General features: G+C 40.2%; 1 protein-coding gene across 2 annotated transcripts in view; it reads right to left on the reverse strand.

Annotated features, from left to right (window-relative positions):
* LOC133652504 (dynein axonemal heavy chain 10-like) overlaps positions 1-22,086 on the reverse strand; it is a 44,980-nt gene that overhangs the window by 10,817 nt on the left and 12,077 nt on the right. For both annotated transcript variants that reach the window (XR_009826584.1, XM_062051314.1), the window contains exons 18-65: positions 21,572-22,048; positions 21,320-21,478; positions 21,123-21,239; positions 20,937-21,039; positions 20,666-20,844; positions 19,771-19,982; positions 18,915-19,071; positions 18,599-18,832; positions 18,404-18,526; positions 18,096-18,329; positions 17,772-17,995; positions 17,427-17,696; positions 17,158-17,341; positions 16,952-17,086; positions 16,672-16,824; positions 16,384-16,572; positions 16,166-16,312; positions 15,310-15,501; positions 13,759-13,877; positions 13,509-13,667; positions 13,248-13,383; positions 13,033-13,155; positions 12,816-12,947; positions 12,512-12,728; positions 12,139-12,258; positions 9,690-9,835; positions 9,460-9,612; positions 9,123-9,383; positions 8,873-9,045; positions 8,692-8,785; positions 5,987-6,154; positions 5,699-5,887; positions 5,411-5,582; positions 5,128-5,331; positions 4,969-5,049; positions 4,351-4,548; positions 4,117-4,278; positions 3,848-4,022; positions 3,545-3,726; positions 3,308-3,444; positions 3,007-3,224; positions 2,720-2,941; positions 2,469-2,616; positions 2,084-2,363; positions 1,779-2,008; positions 1,431-1,704; positions 1,229-1,333; positions 993-1,147 (exon numbers count right to left, since the gene is read on the reverse strand). Coding sequence is in view for 1 of the 2 variants with exons in the window: in XM_062051314.1 (XP_061907298.1) it covers positions 993-1,147; positions 1,229-1,333; positions 1,431-1,704; positions 1,779-2,008; positions 2,084-2,363; positions 2,469-2,616; positions 2,720-2,941; positions 3,007-3,224; positions 3,308-3,444; positions 3,545-3,726; positions 3,848-4,022; positions 4,117-4,278; positions 4,351-4,548; positions 4,969-5,049; positions 5,128-5,331; positions 5,411-5,582; positions 5,699-5,887; positions 5,987-6,154; positions 8,692-8,785; positions 8,873-9,045; positions 9,123-9,383; positions 9,460-9,612; positions 9,690-9,835; positions 12,139-12,258; positions 12,512-12,728; positions 12,816-12,947; positions 13,033-13,155; positions 13,248-13,383; positions 13,509-13,667; positions 13,759-13,877; positions 15,310-15,501; positions 16,166-16,312; positions 16,384-16,572; positions 16,672-16,824; positions 16,952-17,086; positions 17,158-17,341; positions 17,427-17,696; positions 17,772-17,995; positions 18,096-18,329; positions 18,404-18,526; positions 18,599-18,832; positions 18,915-19,071; positions 19,771-19,982; positions 20,666-20,844; positions 20,937-21,039; positions 21,123-21,239; positions 21,320-21,478; positions 21,572-22,048 (8,622 nt within the window). In the remaining variant the exon portion in view is untranslated. The remainder of the gene's footprint in view (positions 1-992; positions 1,148-1,228; positions 1,334-1,430; positions 1,705-1,778; positions 2,009-2,083; positions 2,364-2,468; positions 2,617-2,719; positions 2,942-3,006; positions 3,225-3,307; positions 3,445-3,544; positions 3,727-3,847; positions 4,023-4,116; positions 4,279-4,350; positions 4,549-4,968; positions 5,050-5,127; positions 5,332-5,410; positions 5,583-5,698; positions 5,888-5,986; positions 6,155-8,691; positions 8,786-8,872; positions 9,046-9,122; positions 9,384-9,459; positions 9,613-9,689; positions 9,836-12,138; positions 12,259-12,511; positions 12,729-12,815; positions 12,948-13,032; positions 13,156-13,247; positions 13,384-13,508; positions 13,668-13,758; positions 13,878-15,309; positions 15,502-16,165; positions 16,313-16,383; positions 16,573-16,671; positions 16,825-16,951; positions 17,087-17,157; positions 17,342-17,426; positions 17,697-17,771; positions 17,996-18,095; positions 18,330-18,403; positions 18,527-18,598; positions 18,833-18,914; positions 19,072-19,770; positions 19,983-20,665; positions 20,845-20,936; positions 21,040-21,122; positions 21,240-21,319; positions 21,479-21,571; positions 22,049-22,086) is intronic.

Raw genomic sequence — 22,086 nt, forward strand, 5'->3', positions numbered from 1 at the left:
AAGTACTAAAGGCCCTATTCTCTCATTTGAGCTTAAGTGTTTTTTTTACACACTTAATGTTACACACGTTTCTCTTATTTGTATTCTCCAAGGCAACCTGTGGACACGCCTACCCCGCCCAAGTGAGGCAAAAGTGCTTAAGTCTGGAATTTATGAAATTGTGGAGCACAGAGTTTTACTCACACTTGTGAATGTCATTTAAATTAATGAAAAACATAACTCTGTACATTTGAAAAGGCCGTGTCAATTCAGGCAGTGCGTCACCATTGAGATGTAGTGTGTGTATGAACGCTACAATAGCATCTCCTTCCTGGATTTATGTAACTCTGTAGATAAAATTGCATTTACTTGTTATCATAACCACCAAATAGACAAATAGTCACATAAATCAATGATCATGGTCCAGATGGAATCGTATGCATTGAACGTCTGTTAAAACCAAGATATCTAAACACGGTCGATGTTTGCCCGGTCCCCTTCCACTGTGGTCGCACTCACAAGACAACGTTGTGCATTTTAATTTTGATAGGTAATTCAGAGTAGCATTATGGTTCTTTCCTCCTGACCCCAATGGATGTTTCCAGGTGTCTCAATTGCAGCGATAAGAAAATAGTTGATAGCTTTTTAGGTGTTTTTCTATCATTTTATTATGTCTAGTGTACACCGAAATAAAACTTCAAGTGCACTATAATGTTGCATGTTCAAAATGAACAGACACCAACTAACCAACTTTCTAGGGGCACTAGACTGGACTTATTCCAGCCTCATAGGCATGTTAGAAAAAAAGTACTTAAATCAATAGGAGGATATGACTAGGAACGCCCCCTTTTAAGACTTTTTCCAGCCACAGTTGGATGAAAGGATGAAAGGGCACAGGGGCAGACTTAAGTCCTAGAGGACAATGCTGCACAGCTAGAATCTGCGCAATTGCACATATTTTTTCACTTAAACACCTGGGAGAATAGGGCCCTAATTTAGTAGCCACAACTTACTGATTGCCACTCTGCGGAATTCCTGCTAACATCATCAGGTAGAGAACCAAACTGCTCAGGAAAAAGCTCTGACAGTTTTACTACATCTTCCCAGCCAGCATCAGGTAGCCAATTACATGTCTTTTGACGTGAAGTCTTTTCCAGTGACAGATTACCTTACAAAAGAATTGAAAATATTCACTATGCGTTCACTGTGATTAAGTGTAAGCTCTCAAGAGTTTTATGATGTATTTTACCTTTGATGAAAAACTCCAACTCCTCCTGAGGTACACGACCTTCCGCCTGTTCAATCTTGATCGTCATGTTGAAGGAGAAGAGCAGCTTGTGTTTTTCAAATAGACCTGTGGATAAACAGACGACTCTTATCTCATTCTGTAAACAAAATAGACATGGATACTGCAAGTTGTTACATACAGTACTACAGTAGATGTGCCGTACCTGTGCACCCATAATTGTAAACATTGTATGTCAGGCTGTTCACAACGTTAGTCAGTCTTTGTGGCAAGAAAGAATCAGGCTCAGATTTACGCAGGGAAAAGTCAAAGACTTCCAGATAGGAGGCGAGAGAATACTGGTACATGCTGTTTACCAGAGCCATTTCTGTCAGTGCAAAGAACAAAACAGCACCACGCTTGGCAGCTGGCCGGTACCCGTTTCTGAGCACATCAATATCTACTGATGTCGTCACAGCCAACTTCAGTTTCTCAAACACCTGATGATCAAATCATTGAAAAAATCAAACATGATGATCGACTTGAAGTTCTTCTTGGCGTTTACCAAACTGACCTCACTAGATTTGGACTTGGTTTCCTCTAACGTGTAGACCAGCTCAGTGTTATCCAACATGTTCCCTGTGGACGTGGCCAGTTCCCTGAGCAGTGTGTCACCAAGGTTCTTCAGCAGCTTCTTATTGTCACTTGTCTCTTGGATCAAAAACTCACGGTGCTCCTCCAGCTCCTTCTTCTCAAAGCCCATTATGACACTGAGCAATTGGTCCTCCAGACCCTTAAGTGTTACTAAATGTAGCACAGACAGATCAGACAGTGAACACATTGCACACAAAAAGTGGTCGTCAAACTAAATTATCTCACCAGTATAATTGATAACCATAGCTTTTCCAAACACAGATGGGGAAAATTTGGGGTTTCCCAGTTTTGTGTTGAGGTAAAGCTTAAAGTTGGGATCATAGTCCACCTCTTTGTCGCCCAGCATGATGACCTGCCTGCCTTCTGCTCCTTTCAGATTTTTCTCCAGGACATTGTCAATGACAGGGTCTATGTACTCATCTACATCTTGAAAAAGGAAGGGGAAGCCATATTTAATGGCCATCTCCAGCTGTTTCAGGAAGTCTGGATCATTGAAGGAAGAGATCTGTGGACAAAAGATAATCTAAATTGCTACATTTGTTGAAGCTTACTCTAATTCTGAGACTGTTCTGTAAAGAGACTTTGCATAAGTGTTCAGTACTTCCTGTACCTTAAGTTTATTGCTTGCATCCTTCTTTTTAATCCAGTTGAGAGCTTGTTGTTGAGGGTCGATACACATAGGGAATCGGCTGCCTCTTGTTGTGAGGATCCCATTCTGCACTGATAGCTCATCTGGAGGCAAACCCTCTGACCCCCACCTGTACCCCAAGATTTATGAGACACAATATAGTTTTCCTTGTGGCCACAGTGATGTCCAGCCAAAATGAAGATCAAAACAGTATGGAAAAGTTACTTTCTTACTTGCTGATTTCCACCTCATCAGTTAACAGATTGTCCACTTTGAAAGGCTGGCTCAAGGGAATGCCTCTTTTCTGCACATCCTCAACCCATGTTTTGTACACCATCTCATTTCTGAAATCCCAGCTGAAGGCTCCCTCGTAGCTCAAGAAGGCTGAAGAGATCAGACAGTCACCCAGGAGACGCACACGGCGTTGCTTTAGCTCCTCTAAGTCCTGTGTCCACCTGAAAAGAGCAACCAAAGAAATAACAAAATATGCATGGCTAAAGTTAGTTAGTTGACATCTCACCTCACGTTCTCAGAGCTCAGACCAGAGATAAGTTTGTCAGCAGCTATCAGCCTCCTCTCCATGAGCTCAGCCTCCTCTTGGAGTTTCTGTTTCTCCGCAATAGCAGTTTCATATTTTTCTCCCAGAGCCTTCAGCTCCCTCTGGATATCATTAAGCTCAGTCTGAATGAGCTCCAGCTCCTTCTTACTCTGAAAGAAGTTCTTTTCGAGACGCGCCACCTGTAAAAATAAGTCACATCTGAATGTTCATTCTGTATTTCGTCTCAAAAGACACTGAAAACATATTCAGAAGTTTCACTTACTTTGTCTCTTTTGGGCTTTATCTCCCTAGCAACTTCGCAGTAACCAACCACAGCCTCAACAAATTTGAACATTCCTGAGCCTGCCTTGCTGATGGATTGCATCTCCTCAAGGGAGGTCCCAAGGTTTTTCAGGAAGCCTATAAAACAGAACTCTCAAGGAAATCATCATAGCAGATAGCGTAATTGCTGCAATAGTTATGAACCATTGCTATCCAGTTACTCACGAAGTCTACCCACCTTTGACGGTCTTCACCTGGTTGAGACCAATGGCATCACAGTCCATTTCCATTAATGAACGCAAGAAGCCAGGATCTGACATCATCGCCTTAGCGGCTTGCCAGTTGATTTCCTTTTTTTTACACAGCACGAGGATACACTCACACACCACCTGCACTTGCTTGGGTGGCTTTGCAAAGGATCTGCACAAAAGAGCAGAAGTAAAAAGTAGATTGGAGTGCCATTGACATTAATGCTTCAGAAAGAGTGTAGGTCAGTGTTTATTTGGACAATGTAATCCTCAGAGTCAGAGAGAAAGTTGACCTGATCTCAGTGACATCAGATTTATCGAGGTCTTGCAAGGCAATCCGAGCTGCTTCTAATTGTGGCAGAGCTTCAGCCAGGGAAGTTTCTGCTTCTACCTTCTCAACAGCAATCACTTTGTTTTGTTCCTCAATCTCTTTGGCTTTTTCTTCTGCCAGCATTTTCTTCTCCTCAGCTGGAAGGAATCATTTTTGTTCATAACAAGTGATTTGTTAGATTTTCAACCATTATTTCAAGCTGATAAGTTATGAAGCTAGGCTTTCACTGACCTACAGTCGTGTTGGAGGCAATCTCTTTCAGCATGATCTCACAAGCTGATGACTTTTCAGCGAGGACCACCTTCTGCTCTGCCAGTTTGATATTTAGCTCATCCAGCTGCACACTGGCTTCCTTCAACTTATCCAACCCCCCTTCGAGGCGTTTGCACTGCGCTAGAACACGTAAACATGTTGTCACTTTTCTGTTTGGAAATGTTATCATTCCAATATGTTCCATCCTCTTACCCAGAATATACTTGTCCTTTTCCTGTAGGAGGCTAGAATATGTGCTAATAAAGTCCAAGTAGTTCTTTGGAGTGACATAGTTAGCACGTCTAAGTTTCTGCAGAAACAGTATGCTGTAGTCTCCCACAGATTGATGGACCATGCAGACATGCTCTATAACAGCGTGAGCGTGTTCCTGAGGAATCATTTCACTTTCACCTGTAGATTTGACAAAAGCACAGCAAAAACATAAGTTAGAGGCAACAACAAAACAAGCAGTAAGGCAAGTGATCAGCCAGCCACCATAACACACCAAAACTCTGTATAGATATTACAACTCTTTTGTTTTAATTTGAAATGATTCCAATTGAGTACAATATTTATGTTAATGTTGAGCTAATTTGAACTGTTAATATTTGATCAAAAGCATTAATTATTTGTTTATTGGACAGGAATTTAAGTAGAAGGATTCGGCTGTGGTCATCGGTGGCACATTATAATTCACTTTAACAGAACAGTTTTCTGTTTAAACTTTGGAGTTTAATTAGAAGTTAGTGGAAATAAATACTGTAAACTGTATTGCATTTTTTGTATGAATTAAATTAACTAAATTAAGGATAAAATGTGTTTTATACAAACCAAGGAAAGACTCAGCTACAGCAAGTAGCGCCTGTGGAGGCCAAGGCAAGAACCAGTCTATAACAGTGTTGTTCATCAGTCCTGTGAAAGATTCAGAAGTTGTTCTAATCAACAAAGTTGTATTCAAAACAAGATACATTTTATTTTTTGCCAGGTTACCTGGAAAGTTTCGGCAGCGTGTCCTCAGGGTGTCGCCCACAGGAGACATGCCTAATACAATGTGCAGGTTGCTTGCACAGTTATTGACAAAATACTGCCACACACTGTCTTTAGAAGGACCTGATCCGTTTCTAAGGGCCTCGTCACGAAGCTGATTGAGAACAGACTCTTTCTCATCATCAGGAAACAATGCAGGAACAATGCCTATTTAAAAACATTAAAAAAAACAGTCATTGTGTGCTTAAGCGAACTAAACTGACTAATATCAAGAGTGTTGTCCAACCTGACGTAAGCATGTTATTGACGAGTTCCAAAAAACCTTCCTCAGCGACATGAGCATCAGTGAAGAGAAACACAGTCTTCTTATCTTCGATGCCCAGTTTCAAATATAATGTTTTCAAGTCTTCACGAAAGTGTGATTCGCAGTATCCTCTGCTCAATGTTATCTCAAACACCTGAGGAATCCAGAATGACAATTTACTGACATGCATTTAAACATTGCATGTCAAATAGCTAGAAGTTGTCAGAATTGTATTTACAATATTAAACAAATTCAGTTTTGTTTCACAACCTCACAGTCAGCAGTGAAGGCAGCCAGCTTAGTGATGGACTGCTTGCCTGAGCCTCCCACACCCACAAGCAGCGCATGACCACGATCGATGCGGATGATACGGTGCACACGGGTCAGATGTTCCAGGGCATCATCAAACAGGACAAGGTTCATCCTCGACTTTTTATCGTTGTATTCCTCTAAAATCTCCTGTAGAATGCAAAAATTGTACTTCAAAATATTATCAATGTTTTATCTAAATCCTTAACAAAAAGTTAAACAATTAAGGAATAAATAACATTGTGATACCTGAAACAAGGCTTTAGAGGCTTCATAGTCCTGCAGGTCCTCATAGACTCTTGGTTCAGTTTCACTCAAGGCTGTCCTGTAGTCTCCAAAAAGAACTGGATCTCTCATAACATCATCCATGTTGGCCTTGAAATGCTCTTCAACTAAATTCTTTATAAGGCCCTGAACCTGCAAGTAAAACAAAATCATGGTATTGGCACTGTAGTTAAAAACTTAACCCCACAACATGAATGTATTCTAAATAGAAAGTGGACCATGAGGGCCAGTCAATGGCATCAATACAGCAATGTACAGAGACATCCTGGATGAAAACCAATGCTTACCATCCAACTTGATGGAGCGTGAAAGGTTCTGCACACAGGAATGGGCAAAGAGGAATGAGCTAAACTGCGCAAAGATAGGTGTGCCAAGCTTGTGGCATCGTATTCAAAAAGACTTGAGGCTGTAATTGCTGCCAATGGTGCATCAACAAAGTATTGATCAAATGCTATGAATATTTATGTACATGTGATTTTTTAGTTTCTTATTTTTAATACATTTGTAAAAGTTAAAACAAAACATTTATGGGTATTGTAGCGGTTGCTTTAAAGACATAATTTTCCACACCTGTTTACTTGACTTTGTCGTCATTATTCACTGTCATTGTTCTATTGTGCACATAATGTTGTTCTTGTTTAGCATTCATATACAGAATGCAGTTAAGAGTGAGTAACTCGGTGCAGCCCAAAGGTGGGGGTTTATTGTGACCACCTTTTTGAGTCTCTTTGATGTAAGCATTCATTCAGTCTTCTCTTTGATGGAATAAAGGGCGCACACGTTTTTGTGTGTCAAAGATACTTCAAGTTGCCATGTATTCGCATTACAAGCGCAACAGTATAACCTTTATGGGGTTTTGTCTGTCGAATTTTGAGGACAATGAATGTATTCAATTTTGGAATAAGGCTGTAACATAACAATGTGGAAAAAGTGAAACGCTGTAAATACTTTCCAGATGCACTGCAAAACACAATAACACATTTTTACAAAGCTTATCTTATTAAATGCAGAATTTGCTAGGATTGTTATAAATCAGATGATGTTTTGAATTTGTGGTATTGAATGCTACATACAATTTTGTTAAACAAATTAAAGTGTCTAGAGCAGTGGTTCTTAACCTTGTTGGAGGTACCGAACCCCACCAATTTCATATGCGCATTTACCGAACCCTTCTTTAGTGAAAAATTAAAAACTTTTTTTTTTTCAAATTCAAGGCAAAGTTATGTTTTTTTTACTGGTGCACAAAATGAACCATGTATGAACATCACCTTGTTCAAAGAACAAAACCAACACAGTGCATAAACTCACAACAAATTACATACCTGCAAATCAGTGTGACTTCTGCTGTTGCCTTTGAGAGACCAGTTCAGATATGCATGGCTTCACCTTGGCAAGTGCCACTCTCATGTCATTTTAGATGATAAATGATAAAATAAAAGTATTTCTTTATTTTCACAGCAAAGTCTGTTCCTTTTCTTCGTTTTCCACCCAGACATACAGTACTAGTACACAGCTCATGAAAAACAATATTTTTTGTTATTGTCGTTGTAACTGGGCCAAAACACTTACGGTATATAAGAAAATAATCTCATGGAAATGACAGCTGTCATTTGATTACAATAATAAAACATTTTAATTTGTTATTTAGTCAGGTTTGGGACAGGTGTGCTCACATGTGCTCCACTGAATACTCAAGGAGTTTAATTAGAGGGAACATTGTTTGAGGGTCTCCATAATACTAGTCGGGTGTGTCTTGACCTCCGCGGCGGAGGCTCCTGAAGCCGACTCACCGAACCCCTAGGGTTCGATCGAACCCAGGTTAAGAACCACTGGTCTAGAGCACAATAACTAAACAAAAACAATAAATATTATTGGCTCCCTTTAAATTATTTGGGTTTTGCCCTAAAAGTCTTCTTGTATTCAGAGACTTACAATCCCTGAATTGCAAACAATAACAAAAACAACAGTAAACAAGTTACTGTAATGAGAACATGAGAAACTAAAATATCAATATAATCACTTTAGTATCGTTTATATACTAATACTATACTAGGTATTGATAGTATCAAATCTGGATCAAGCACCCTTACTTTACACTGCTCAATATGTGTGAGTGTGTGTGTGAGGGTGTGTGTGTGTGTTTTAGCATGTCTAGCTATTTATTGTCCTCTAGGCCTCCATTAATATTAATACATGGAAGAAACTTAGTTTACTTTCCGCTATCGTGATGAAGATTCGTGTCCTAAAAGCGGCTTCGCACTGTGGATCGACGACACGTCCGTTGCATCTTGCTGTTAAAATTTGAGCCGGTGTTCTGGCAAGACACGCACTCTCCTGGAAATAATGTAACTGCTGAAGGTAATTGTGTCTCCCTGAGCATGCATCCCTTTTGAAGGAATATTTCAAGTGAGTCTTTAGTCATGTAAACATGGTGACACAATTGTGGTAAAGTCGGCTATGCTCGGCAGCTCATCAGGCGATTGCCGATCAGTTAGAAAAGCCAAATATCGGGCCCCTGAGACATCTCTATTACACACAGAGAATGCGCAGAGTAAATATTTCCACAAGGGCTTCTAATCCTAATCTCATCATCTGCAAATCTTTATATTTTACTTATTATTTTGGTGAATATAAATTTTTCTTTTTTTTATTATGTTCGTGGGACGTACCAAGTTCTTGTCTTTCTCATCGATGAGTCTATCGTGGAATATCCTTAGACACTCATTTCTCCAGACTCGCACAAAGATAGAGACTGTTGAAAACCTGTTATATTGAAATGTGGTAAAGCCAGCATAAGAAACACAAACACAAATCATTACTAGACAAATCAGTTCATTGTCTTGATAATACCGGTCAGGCTTAGTGAGGGTGAGTCCATTGTAGACTCTTGATAGGTCTCGCAGGTTAAAGATGTAGTGGAACTTTGCTGGAGTAGGTGGAAGATCTTTGACAAGGCCGTTATACAGTTCCAGTGTGCAGAAGGTGACTTCATCACAAACATTCTGCACCACATCCTCAAAGTTCTAAAATGTTCAGTCAAAATGGTTATACACTATATGAGAGACGACCATCGTAGCTTTTATGAAACGATGCTACTCACTTTGGTGTGGCCTTTGATAATGGAACAATAGATAAGGTTTAGAGCCTCAACAGCAGGGAAAGGGATGCTGAAGACATTGAAGAGTGAAACAAAGCGTGTGTCCACCTCATTCCTTCCACCTCCTGCCTTCCCCATGGCAGCAATGAAGCCAAGGTCCTTGAGGATTTTGTAGGTGAGCTCCTTGCCGCGGTCATAAATACCTCCTCGGTCCAATAAGAGCTTCAGCAGTGCAATAGGCAGCTGTGTGCCGTAGCTATCCACCTGTATAGGGAACAAAGTACTGTCAAATGTCATCTTTTCACTCTACAGTCAAAAAGAAGCATGGTCTGGGTGGTACCTTTGGCATATTCATGTCATCTATAAAGACCAGCAGTCTTTTTCCCACTGGAGGACCATAGATCTCTTTGGTTCGTTTCTCTACATTGGCCTCCAAGTTCCTCTGAAGGTCCATTGAGGTTGTCCTGGATGAAAGGTTGATGGTCAAAGTAATCTGGTGGTAGAAAACAATTAATGGATATCAAATAAAGTAACAACTATAGTTTAAGCTCGAAAGAATAGTTAACTCACACTTGTGTCTGCATTTTGGTTCCTCAGAAAGTTATGAATGGTGGCTGTTTTGGAGGTCCCTGGGTCTCCAACAAAAAGCACAGACTTCTTTGTTTTCATCATCTGTTCCAGGATCCAATTAGTTCTTGTGGTATCCACAGTTGGGACTGAGGCAAAAACGGTACATAGAAATGAAATATGTAGGACGCACCTTGGTCAAAACCATTTAGACAGATATAAAATGGAAATGGCAATTGTGTTTTTTAGACATGTTAAATTACATTGTGTAATATCACATGTTTACACTTGCACTGTTACACAATTAGGAAGTACATTTTACATTGCAATCGTTACGGTACCAATAACCTATACACCGGAATTGATACAAGTACTCAACAGCAGTGATGGGCAATAACAAGCTACATGTAACTAAGCTACGTAGCTTAAATACATTTTCTAGTAGCTTGGCAATAGCTTAGCTACTTTTTTAACGAGTAGCTTTTCCTGTACCTTAGCTACTTTCAGACCCATGTAACTAGGTAGCTTACATCAAAGCTACAAGCTATAAAGAGAGAAAAAGGACTGTGAAACCAGGCGCCCCAAAAATACGGAGAAAAATACAATGACCTGGATGAATGAGAACATCCATACATATGGAGACAATCCATGATGATTGGTTGGTGTTCATATGGTAAGTCACAATTGGCTAAGGTTAGGGCGAAACATTAAAGACTGGCCCATCAGAGCCAAGATAAGGTGGGTCATTGAAACTCGTAAGCAATATCATAATAGTCACGCACTCATGTCACATGACGGCGAGGCAGTCAGAGACAGAGGGACGCTTCAAGCTGACAACTAAAAAAAAAAAAAAAACCTTAAAAATGGCAGGGGGATTCTCTCTCACAGATAAGATTTATCCTTTAGTGATGAAGATGACATCCAGGAAGCCAATAATAATGTGTGTCCTTGGCCATATTTAGACAAATGTATGCGTTTCAAGAGAACAATGCCCAAAAACAATAGTTGTTTATTCTGTAAACCAAAATCATAACTGCTCTCTTCCTGTAAGATGTCCAACACAAATTTAGGAACACACATTAAGATGATTTTAGTTCATGAAAAGTTTTACTGCACATAACCATTAACAACTGTTCCCAAACAACACACAAGTCATTGTTTTTTTTGTCAATATATAGATAGACAATGTTTTTTTTTACTGTAGGAAGAGAAAATGAACAACATTATAGGGGTGGGCCAAAGAAAAGGCAAACTAAATAAATACATACAGTGGGGTGCGGGTACCCTTGGAGGTAGTTGTAGGGTGTCCCCAGCTAAATGACAGATAGTTAACAGTAATGGACTCTTATTGGGTCCATTTGTACACTCTCTCATGTGGGCCCATAGATAGAAATGCTGTTAATATAGCTTTTGATGTAGCAAGCTACTTTTTTAATGCAGATTGTAGTGTAGCTTCCTACAATTCTCCGGGGATAGCTTCCCCTGTAGCTTAGCTACATTTAATCGAGAGTAACCTGTAGCTTAGCTTACTACATTTTCCAAGTAGCTTGCCCATCACTGTTCAACAGTACCAATTTTCTGTACTTTTCGTTTGTATTAACAAATGTAACTGAGCAAGTTGCAAACAGCCTCTTTAAACAATTAAAAATATATTACCACATTAATATGAATCTTATTTTTTTCATTTAACATTTAACACCGAGCTGATAATGATAACTGTGCTGTTCCGTTGTCATAGCTTGTTTTCTTACACTAGTTCAGAGTTTCATTTGCAAGTATGCGTTCATTTCAGTTTGTCCTAGGTGTGTTGTCATAGTCAGGTAGTAGTCTTTGGTCTTAAGTTGACCAGGTCAGTCTTGACTTTTGTTGAGTCCTACAAAGCATTTATACCTAAGTATTGCAATTATTTCCCAACACTTGTTTGATTGTAATGCGCATCTTAGGTTTTGATTACGAATTCTGGAGGTGTTGAAATCACCATGTAAAATTGCTAATGCTAATTAGTACAAAGCCAATTAGGATCAAGCTAGCGCATTTTGAACACTTGAGCCTTACTTTTGAACGCTTTCTATCAGGCATGCTTGCTATGTTGGTAAGGAAAACTGCAAAATTACCTAAAAGCCAGTTTACTATAAGCATGCCTGTTTTGCTCGCCAAGTGCGTGAGCTGGTTCAGAGTCTGCAACTGGAGGTGACGTCACGTCCAACAAAGGTATCGACATATTGTACCATTTGATTTTACGAGACACGGTACTCAGGAGTACCAACGGAATTCGGTCGATACCTATGAAAGTACCAAATTTGGTACCCATCCAGTTGCACAATACAACTTATCTAAAACGATGGAGGAAGAAGCAGAACTTATTCAACACTACTCCTATCTCCATGTTTCAGAAATGTCTGATATTCACATTTTCTAACACGCTAATAATAATCATACAATGAATCGTTACCAAGAATATCAGCAAACTTCACTTTGGTGTTGTGGATGTATTTGGCGACCAGATAACTCCAGGGAACCCACTTCTGCTGTGATCCATCAAAATGAAAATCAAAGAGAGTGGGCAGGTAACCTGTATGGAAAATAACACTTAAAATCCACTATAATTCATTAATAATCAATGTTGACAACAATCAAGTGTTCAAAATTATTTTTTTTAATTTCACTTAATGACTTACACAAAACAGTGAACATAGATTTTATTTTATTTTCTATGGCCCTATTCCCAAGTCTACAAAATCAAATTTGAATTACACAGAAACTGCAACAGTGCATAAGTATACCCTGGACAGTGTTTGTAAGCATAATTGTAATTTGTCCTTTACCTGGGATCTCACCAGGTCCAGCCAGTGCTTTGTCATCATTCACATTTATTAAGCCAGAAAGTTTTTTGATGAACTCATCAAATTTGTCCCTCCCATCGTCCACCAACGTAGCCCCTAGAGAGAGGTACAGAGCTTCCAGGAAGTGACACTCAACGACTGCATCACTTTGGTTCTCAGTTTCCAGGAGGGCATCAAGAATTATGCACAGCTGGGACACCTGAACACATCGCCAACAATTTCAATCTCAGTCATTGTTACAATAACATCTGCACCAGTGTGTGTCAGGAAATTGTGACGATCCTACCATATTAAGATCTGTCTGAGGTACAACTGTCTTCAGCTTCTGGCCCTGTCTTCCATCTACAATACCTTCCACAATCATGTCTATGGAGCTGTGCACATATTTTTCGAACAGCTTGTCCAGAACTTCTTGTTCCTGTAAAATAATCAAGTATCACAGAAAAGGTTATTATATCCGGTGAGTACAGTTCCAACAAAATGAGGAATGCTCTTGCTTATACCTTGGGAGATTTGTTTTTCAACCATTTCTTCCAATAAGGGGCATATCGCAGGTTTTTGGGGTCCACATAAACCATTCCACAGCGAGAGACTGTAGCAGGTGAAGCATATTGCAGATCTCCAACCTGCAATCACCAAAACATCAAAGTATAGGGAACATATTTTATATATAATGTGCATCTTATCTTGATCAACAACATCAGTCAGTCATTCAAACCTCAAACAGCAGGGCACAGTGATTCTGCAAACGGATGCGTTCTCCATTAGCCAGAGTAAGAAGCTTGTTGTCATCCATCACAGAGTTCATGTTTTCTACCCACAAGGCGTCCACATCACCATCAAACAGGATGTACCTGCAATTTCAAATGTATATGTTCATTGTGCACAAATTATAATAATTTATGACGCTTTAAAATTGATCCCTATATCTGGCATACTATAATGCTATAACTTTATTTCAAGCAAATTTTAATATTACCTTCTCTCTTTTTTTTCAGTGGGCTTATTGATGTCACGAAAGATGTTGGATAAGACCCCATCAGTCCAGTCTCGAGTGTCAGGATCCAGAATACCATAGAGTTCAATGACACTCACAGCTTTGGGGTTTAGGGGATATAATTTGGTGTGCAATCCCAATCTGAGGATGATATATAATTGCAGTAACTCTTATTATACAACAAAAGATCCCAACAGCAGCTGGATGCTTGTTTATCTGAATTAACACTGACTTGGTTTGAGCCTGACATAACGTGCTGATGACAACAGATTTCCCTCCGCCTGTTGGGCCAACTATCATTGTAGTGTGTCGGGTCATCATTGTTTCATACATCTGCACCACTTTATCCACCTTAAATGAGAGACAGAATTAATGTGTATATGGTTTAAAGGCCTACTGAAACCCACTACTACCGACCACGCAGTCTGATAGTTTATATATCAATGATGAAATCTTAACATTGCAACACATGCCAATACGGCCGGGTTAACTTATAAAGTGCAATTTTAAATTTCCCGGGAAACTTCCGGTTGAAAACGTCAATGTATGATGACGTTTGCGCGTGACGTCGATGGTTGAAGCGGAAGTATTCGGACACGATGTACCACAATACAAACAGCTCTGTTTTCATCGCAAAATTCCACAGTATTCTGGACATCTGTATTGGTGAATCTTTTGCAATTTGTTTAATGAACAATGGAGACTGCAAAGAAGAAAGCTGTAGGTAGGATCAGAGTATTAGCGGCTGGCTACAGCAACACAACCAGGAGGACTTTGAGTTGGATAGCAGACGCGCTATCCGACGCTAGCCGCCGACCGCATTGATGATCGGGTGAAGTCCTTCGTTGCACCGTAGATCGCTGGAACGCAGGTGAGCACGGGTGTTGATGAGCAGATGAGGGCTGGCGTAGGTGGAGCGCTAATGTTTTTATCATAGCTCTGACGAGGTCCCGTAGTTAAGTTAGCTTCAATGGCGTCATTAGCAACAGCACTGCTAGGCTTCGACAGGCGGCACAGCATTAACCGTGTGGTTACAGGTCCAGTGTTTGGTTCGGTGTCTCCTGATAGTAGTATTGTTGATCTTCTGTCTATCCTTCCAGTCAGGGGCTTATTTCTTTTGTTTCTATCTGCATTTAAGCACGATGCTATCACGTTAGCTCCGTAGCTAAAGTGCTTCACCGATGTCGTGGAGATAAAAATCACTGTGAATGTCCAATTCGCGTTCTCGACTCTCATTTTCAAGAGGATATAGTATCCGAGGTGGTTTAAAATACAAACCCGTGATCCACAATAGAAAAAGGAGAAAGTGTGGAATCCAATGAGCCCTTTTACCTAAGTTACGGTCAGAGCGAAAAAAGATACGTCCTGCACTGCACTCTAGTCCTTCACTCTGACGTTCCTCATCCACAAATCTTTCATCCTCGCTCAAATTAATGGGGTAATCGTCGCTTTCTCGGTCCGAATCGCTCTCGCTGCTAGTGTAAACAATGGGGAAATGTGAGGAGCCCTTCAACCTGCGACGTCACACTACTTCCGGTACAGGCAAGGCTTTTTTTTATCAGCGACCAAATTTTGCGAACTTTATCGTCGATGTTTTCTACTAAATCCTTTCAGCAAAAATATGGCAATATCGCGAAATGATCAAGTATGACACACAGAATGGATCTGCTATCCCTGTTTAAATAAAAAAAAAATAATTTCAGTAGGCCTTTAACCAACATGTGTTTACCTAAGATGCATAAAGTGGACACAACAGAATCTCATCAATAATCACTTGACACACCTGGATAGGCAGTAAGATGTAGTTGTTGTCTTGCAGGGTCTCTTCCACAGCATCATTAAAGTCAGAATAGCGAACCCGAGGACATTCTAGGCCAGGAAACAGGTCCGAGATCAGCCCGAGGAACAGAGGCACATCATCAAACACAAATTTAGGAAGGTTCATGTCCCTCAAGGCTCGCATCAACACCACATCCTACAATAATGGAAGACAGAAAAAAGTAGTAACATAGTAATGTGTTCTTAGGATTTTAAAAGGAAGAGGCTATCAGGAATGAAATTATTTCGATGTGTAAGCCTACTGCTGTCTTAAAAAGACATGGGATATATTTTAAAACTCTAGGCCCGGGTGCCCGTGGCCCGTAAAAGCATGGATATATTTTGCATCAATAAGGCATTTCGTCTAAAGTAATGCATACAACTCAATATTATTTAATACATCAAGCTATTCCAAGCTTTTATGTTGGTCATTGAAACACCTTTCAAATACAATTATTCATCAGCTGAAGTAAAATATCAGCTTGTCACTTTGACTTACGATTCCAAAGCAAGTTTTCCATTAGTTTGTTGGTCAACAATGATTATAATAAAATGAATTGAATGAAAGTGAATGGATTTTGCAGACTTTTTTGTTTGTGATCGTTGCGGCCTAAAATGCCTGATTTCCAGTTTGACGCACCTGTATTACATTATAAATTCTCAGGATTTATGTATGCATATGCGTATAAATACAAAAGATGAAGCTACAAAGGTTAGAAATAATTAAAAATAAATTAATCTTGCCTGCTGTCTTGTCAATGCCAATTTATCATACAAACTAAACTATATATTAATTTTCAATATAAATAAATGAGGTTTACCTCAGGAAGGTCTGGTGAACCTCTCTTGAGTTCTCCTGCCTTTACTAGGACAGACTTTAGGGCTCGCAAGCCAAAGTCATAATGAGACTGCTTGGACAGCTGCTCTCTTGCTAACTTATAAAGCACTGTCATCTTCTTTGCAAGGACCTGAATGAAACAAGACCAGTTAGAAGTCTTTAGTAATGGGCAAGTGTATGAGCAAACGCATTTGAAGTCACCTTTGCCTTTAGGAAGCCCTCAGAGAAGAGCATGATCTCACATATCTGCTGCAAGTCGGGCACGATTACCACCACAGGCCTGAACAGAGCTTTGACCGATTCAGGCAGCTCTGTACGCCCTGCATAGCCTGGGTTCATAGTGATGAAGATGCCAATTCGGCTATCCAGGGTAATCTCATGACCTTCAAACTGATGTCCAAATGACAAAGTGGTTGGCACAAGCAAAAAGTAACACTGCTGTCAAAAATAGATAATTAACTGTGCTTTTGTATCATTGGAGAGACTTACATTGAAGATTTTAAGATGCAAAATAAGAGCATTGCGGATGGTTTGGATTTGAGAGGAGATAACTGAAAGGACCGAGGCATCAATACGGTTGAATTCATCAAAGCAGCCCCACGCGCCACACTGGGCCAAGCCAGAGAGGATCTTCCCCACAGCCTACACAAGGAGTTAAAGGATTCAGGAACGCTCAAAACTGACATAAATGTGTTTCATATGCAGGTGGGTACATTTGGTTAGTTGGAATATAATAGTTTATTTCCATCGACTCATGTAAGATTCTCACCATGTAATCCATGCCTTCCCCACAATTAGTAACCACACAGAGCAGGCCTAAAGCCTTGGCCAGATCTTTGGTGGACTCTGTCTTTCCAGTACCAGCTGGTCCAGCAGGCGCTCCACCCAGGAACATGGAGAGAGCCTTCAAGACAAATACATACCTGCATCAACAACTGTTTGCCTGTAGAATCAAATTTGTAGGTATTCACAAACCTGTGTGATTGTGAGGTATATGCGGTCTGTAAGAGGGGTTATCACCAATCGACCGTTCAAGCCCATGTATTCATAGCCGTAAGAAAAAAATGCACTGCACTGACGCACAACTAGATTGTCTTCTTCTTGCACCCAATAGAATCTCAATTGGCTTTCCCACTCAAATTCCTTTGCATCAGTTATACTGTCGAGAGAATAAGTAGAAACATGTTCACCTTTCCACACAAGTTGCAAGTTGTAATGGTTTATATGAGCACTGAAAGTTATACCTGTTAAACACAAAACTGTCTACAATGTCTCTTGCATGGACGTCTATGATAAGGACAGTGTTAATCTTCCGTCTGTCATTTTTCTTCATTGGTTGCGTTATACGTGTTACCAACTCATCAATCTGCTTGTGCATTTTGGTGGCGTAGTTCTTTATAGCATATTTTTCTCCTTTTTTCAAGTTGTTGAAGACATCCTCCACCTCCCATGTCCACCACACTTGAGTCGCTGCCAGTACCACCATGCCCTGGAATAGCAACATCCAGTCGACTCTGAAAAACAAAGAGATTTGATGTGGGTATGGTTTCCTTCCCTGAGAGAAGCAAACTTGTTCATAATCTACACACCTTCCTCTGTCCTCACAGTAGCTAAATATTGCTTCCTTAGTGAGGAGTCGATTAGTTTTCCTCATCTTATTTAAGACTCCTGTCATCCATTCCTCCACCCTTCCTTTGACTGGGACTGCCTTTATAAACTCCATCACCTCACCCTCAGCAGACACCATGGCTCCTGCTGATGTATCCCCACTGCTCTCCGCATCAAACCGCAGTGATGCGATGTTGTCATACATCTAGTAAGAATGGAACACACCTAGTTATTTGACACACCTGGCAAACAACTGCAAAACGTGTTTAGTGCTTCTTTGAGACACAATATCCTTCTACTCTTACCTTTATTATATGCTCCTGTACACAATCATGGTGACTACTGCCCAGAATGCTGAGTAGTTCATCATCAGAGATGAAGAAGAAGCGTGGGAAAGCATGCCGCTTAGATTCCAGGTAGTCATTGAGACTCTTTTGGCACCTCTCTAGGTTCTCGCTTAGAGTCTGCAGGTCTGTCAGCCGGTTGGGAACCAGGCAACAGCGCTTAATGTTTGGGTTGTTATGAGCATCATTCATTGTCTACACAAAAATAAATTATATTATGTAATTTTTATTTTAGTTATGAATTCTGTGAATGTTAGGACAACACTCACATCTTTGAACCTTTTGTCAATGTTGTCAAATTTTTTGGCTTCCTCTGGTAATTGTGAGGAAATATCTCCACCAATGAAGATGCTCTCTAGGTACATCCATTTCCGTTGTACCAGCAACCAAACCTGCACAAAATGAGAAATTTTAACATAAAACTCAGCTAAGACTTGATGGTAGATTGGATCAGTGTGGTTGACCTCTATAGTCTCACTGATAAGGGACAGGTTTTTCTCCCATTGTTGTATGGTGCTTAAGAAAGGTCCAACAAAACGACTTCCCGCCATGCTCTGCAAATTCATAGAATCATTGTCCACACTCAACAATATCTCATCCACTGCACCCAAAACAGAGCACTCCTGCTGGGCTCCTTTACTGTAGGGCTGTATGGTGAAGTTCATGTTTTCCCAAGTCTCCACCACTTCCTTCACACCCTGTGACACACAAATGTACAGTATACATGCAATATTAACTATTCCAATTTGGGAACATTTATGTACATGGAAGGAAGCTTACCTTTTCAATACCAAGCTCTTTTACAGCTGAAGTCACAATTTCACCTATGACATCAGCATAGTTATGAAGCTCCATTGCAAACATGTTCTCCAGAGTGAAGCTACTGGGGTTCATATCAAAACTAGTTCCAGTCATTTTCATTAATTCCTTCCAGTGTCTGTTAAAAAAATATTGTAATTTAAAAGATGCTTTAGGCTCTGAAGAAAGTATTTTCATAATAAACCAAATGAAAGGGTGTTAAGACAGGACATCACTAGTCAGTTCATAGCAAAACTTAAAGCAGCAAACATTAATACCTGCATCAAAAGTGACAGTAGCACAAAAGTGACCAACTAATTTACCGTTACAGGGGGGGAGGGGGGGTGTTAATCCCTTTGCAATGCATTCTGCTGAAAATGATGCTAAGCGCCACTTTACATAGCAACTGATGCTGTGGTCAAAGTTATAATTGCCACAAAACACATTTGAAGATATTCAACACTCTACTGGCATCTGAAGTGGACAAGGTACCCCACCAATTTGTCACGTTTCATGTGTCAGGTAAACTGTCACGAATGGGGCGATATGAATCCCATTCATACTATATAGAGTAAATACACAATATCAGCTGTGGGACACTATTAGGAAGAGGAGAAACATAAACTTTATATTTTCATCACCAACCTAACCCTATCTGGTTCTGGTCAGAACGTCCAACAGACCCCACCAATTCACCTTGTGTAAATAATTGGTTACTAATTGCCCATATCTATCAAACATCAACTCTCGTTACACCAATAAAGAAGCCATTTGTAGCCCTCCCTTTCAAAGTGTTTAGGCCATCTGGAGAGAGGATGTTTTGCATTTGCACACTTACCTTTCTCTGAGGGCTTCATTCTTCAGGTTGAGCAGAAGAGGAAGGGAATCTCTAAATTCTTTCATTCTGCCTTCGACAAAGCAGGCCACTGGCAGTGCACGCACATCTTTGGGCAACTTCCTTAAATCTTTGACAAAACCTTCAACACCATCCTGGAGCATGCCGATATCTAAGTCCACCCACAGTGTATGAGACCACACGTCTTTTGCAGCCTGAAAGACAAAATCAGAAGCTACTGAAGATGGTCTAAGCCTTAGAGAGGTGTGAAACCCAATTGCAAAGGGGGACAAAATTGTACTTTTGAGGGAGAGATACTGTGAGAGAGCCGTGTCATGTGCTTGTTTTAATTAAGTGGTTGTTGATCAAATATCTCATTGTCATCCTTTCAACAGCCAGGCAAAAGCTACAGTATTTTATATGCACACAAAAACAGCAGAACCCGAGAGGTTTTTTAACTTCAGTCGGGATGTCGGTAGACAAGAGCATTGTCAAGGAGTTTTCTGCAAAATCTGCCGCTACAATCATCACTTTTGACCGGCATCATGCATCTTTAATGTGTGAGTTAGCACGGTTGAAGTGGTTTTGTTTTTAGTTGTGTACGATTCAATGATTGTTACTTTTGGAGACAATGTGACACTCCTAGTAAAAATGGTTAGTGCAATGCATTCTAGTATTACCATTTTTTACTCTGTTACATAAGATGAATTTGAAGTTGGGTTCCTGGAGTAGGTTGATGGTCTTTATTGCCGAAACCCCTCAAGCATGCCGAATATATGTCACTTTGCAAATGGTCCCGCGTGCCAGATGAAATATCTTCCCAGTCCTGATCTGGCCAGTGGCCGGGAGTTTGATACCTACGTCTAAGGTGCCCTGTTTTGATGGATTAACACCTGACCTTTTGATTTTGATAGATGTCATAAATCTTCCTGAAGCCATCCATGTCCTTTTGCAGGCTGACAATCTCAGGGTAGACCGTGACAGGTAGGTCTAATAGCCTTTCAGCATTGGCTAACTCTTGCCGTCCCTCCACCATTTTGGCAAGCTCTGCTTCATATGATTCCATAATTGAAAGTCCTGCAAAGAAAAATAGAGTAATCAAAGTAACCGTATTAAATATTGCTCACCATAATTATGAAGTTGGCAGCAGACTTCAAATGAGCACAGACCTTTATCTAAATCATCTCCTACAGCTCCTGGACCGTGCATGTTAAAGCTTTCGACAAAGATGGACAATTCCTCCTTGAATTCTTCAGTCATCCCTTTGGTAGTCTTCGTGTGGAGCAGAGAGAGAAGATGCAAATAAAATAGCGAATGACTGCTGAATCAATGATTAAAAGTAATTTGGTTTTAACCTCTGTAAATGATATTTTGACATCTGTCAAACGCTGATCCACTTGTCTGGATTTGGCAAACAGGTTACTCCAAATTTGCCTCATATTTTCCTTTAGATCCAGTTCATCTTTTTCAACCTAAACAAACAATCCAGTTTTGTAATGCAAAGAAAATATCCGCAATATGTATGATTTTCAAAAAATTTAAACCGCAGTACCTCCATGTTGTACACTGCTAGAGTTCTGTATCTTTCCTGGATATTCGCAATGCTCAACTCCACATTTAAAGACATGTCTCTAATATCTGAGATAGTTCCAAGGACATTTTTCAAGTTCTCAAAAGTGTCAGGACTCTGTTGAAGCTTCTCAGAGAAGTGCTGTTCAATACACAACATTAGCATGAAATAAGACATTAATAGGTAAAATTAAATGTATGAGGGAGACTTTAGAAAAGCAGAAAAGTACACTACCATGAGTTCATCGTTTAAGTTTAAGAGTTCCTCTTTGGCTGATTTGTTGAGGAAACTACCCAGCGAATAAATCCAGGACTGGGCAATCTCTTGCACAGAGCGGCCCAGTAGCTCCAGGTTTAGTTGGATAACGTGCACATTCTTAAATAGAGGCTCCATTACCACTTTTTGATTTATATGAGAATAGAACTGTAGCTTTTGATCATACATGGCACATGATGGGTTTTTAGCAGCAAACTTTTCACAGACTGTGGCACTATCCCTTTCCCAAAGAGGCTGGTATTGTTTCCAATGGTAAAGAAACTGGTCAACAGAAAGCAGCAAATCCTGGATGTTCTGGGACACGGCAAGGGCACAATCGTTAACCTGGGGATTTTGACACACTTCATCATAGAAGCTAAATGTCACCAAGTCATCACCATATATGTGTTGTGGAGGGCACGCAATGCAGGTCCCGTTCATCCAACGTACAAACTCCTGGAACATAAAAATAGAGATCTGGGTAACATAGCTCT

This window comes from Entelurus aequoreus, linkage group LG06 (genome assembly GCF_033978785.1).
Source record: "Entelurus aequoreus isolate RoL-2023_Sb linkage group LG06, RoL_Eaeq_v1.1, whole genome shotgun sequence".
Classification (NCBI taxonomy): domain Eukaryota; kingdom Metazoa; phylum Chordata; class Actinopteri; order Syngnathiformes; family Syngnathidae; genus Entelurus; species Entelurus aequoreus.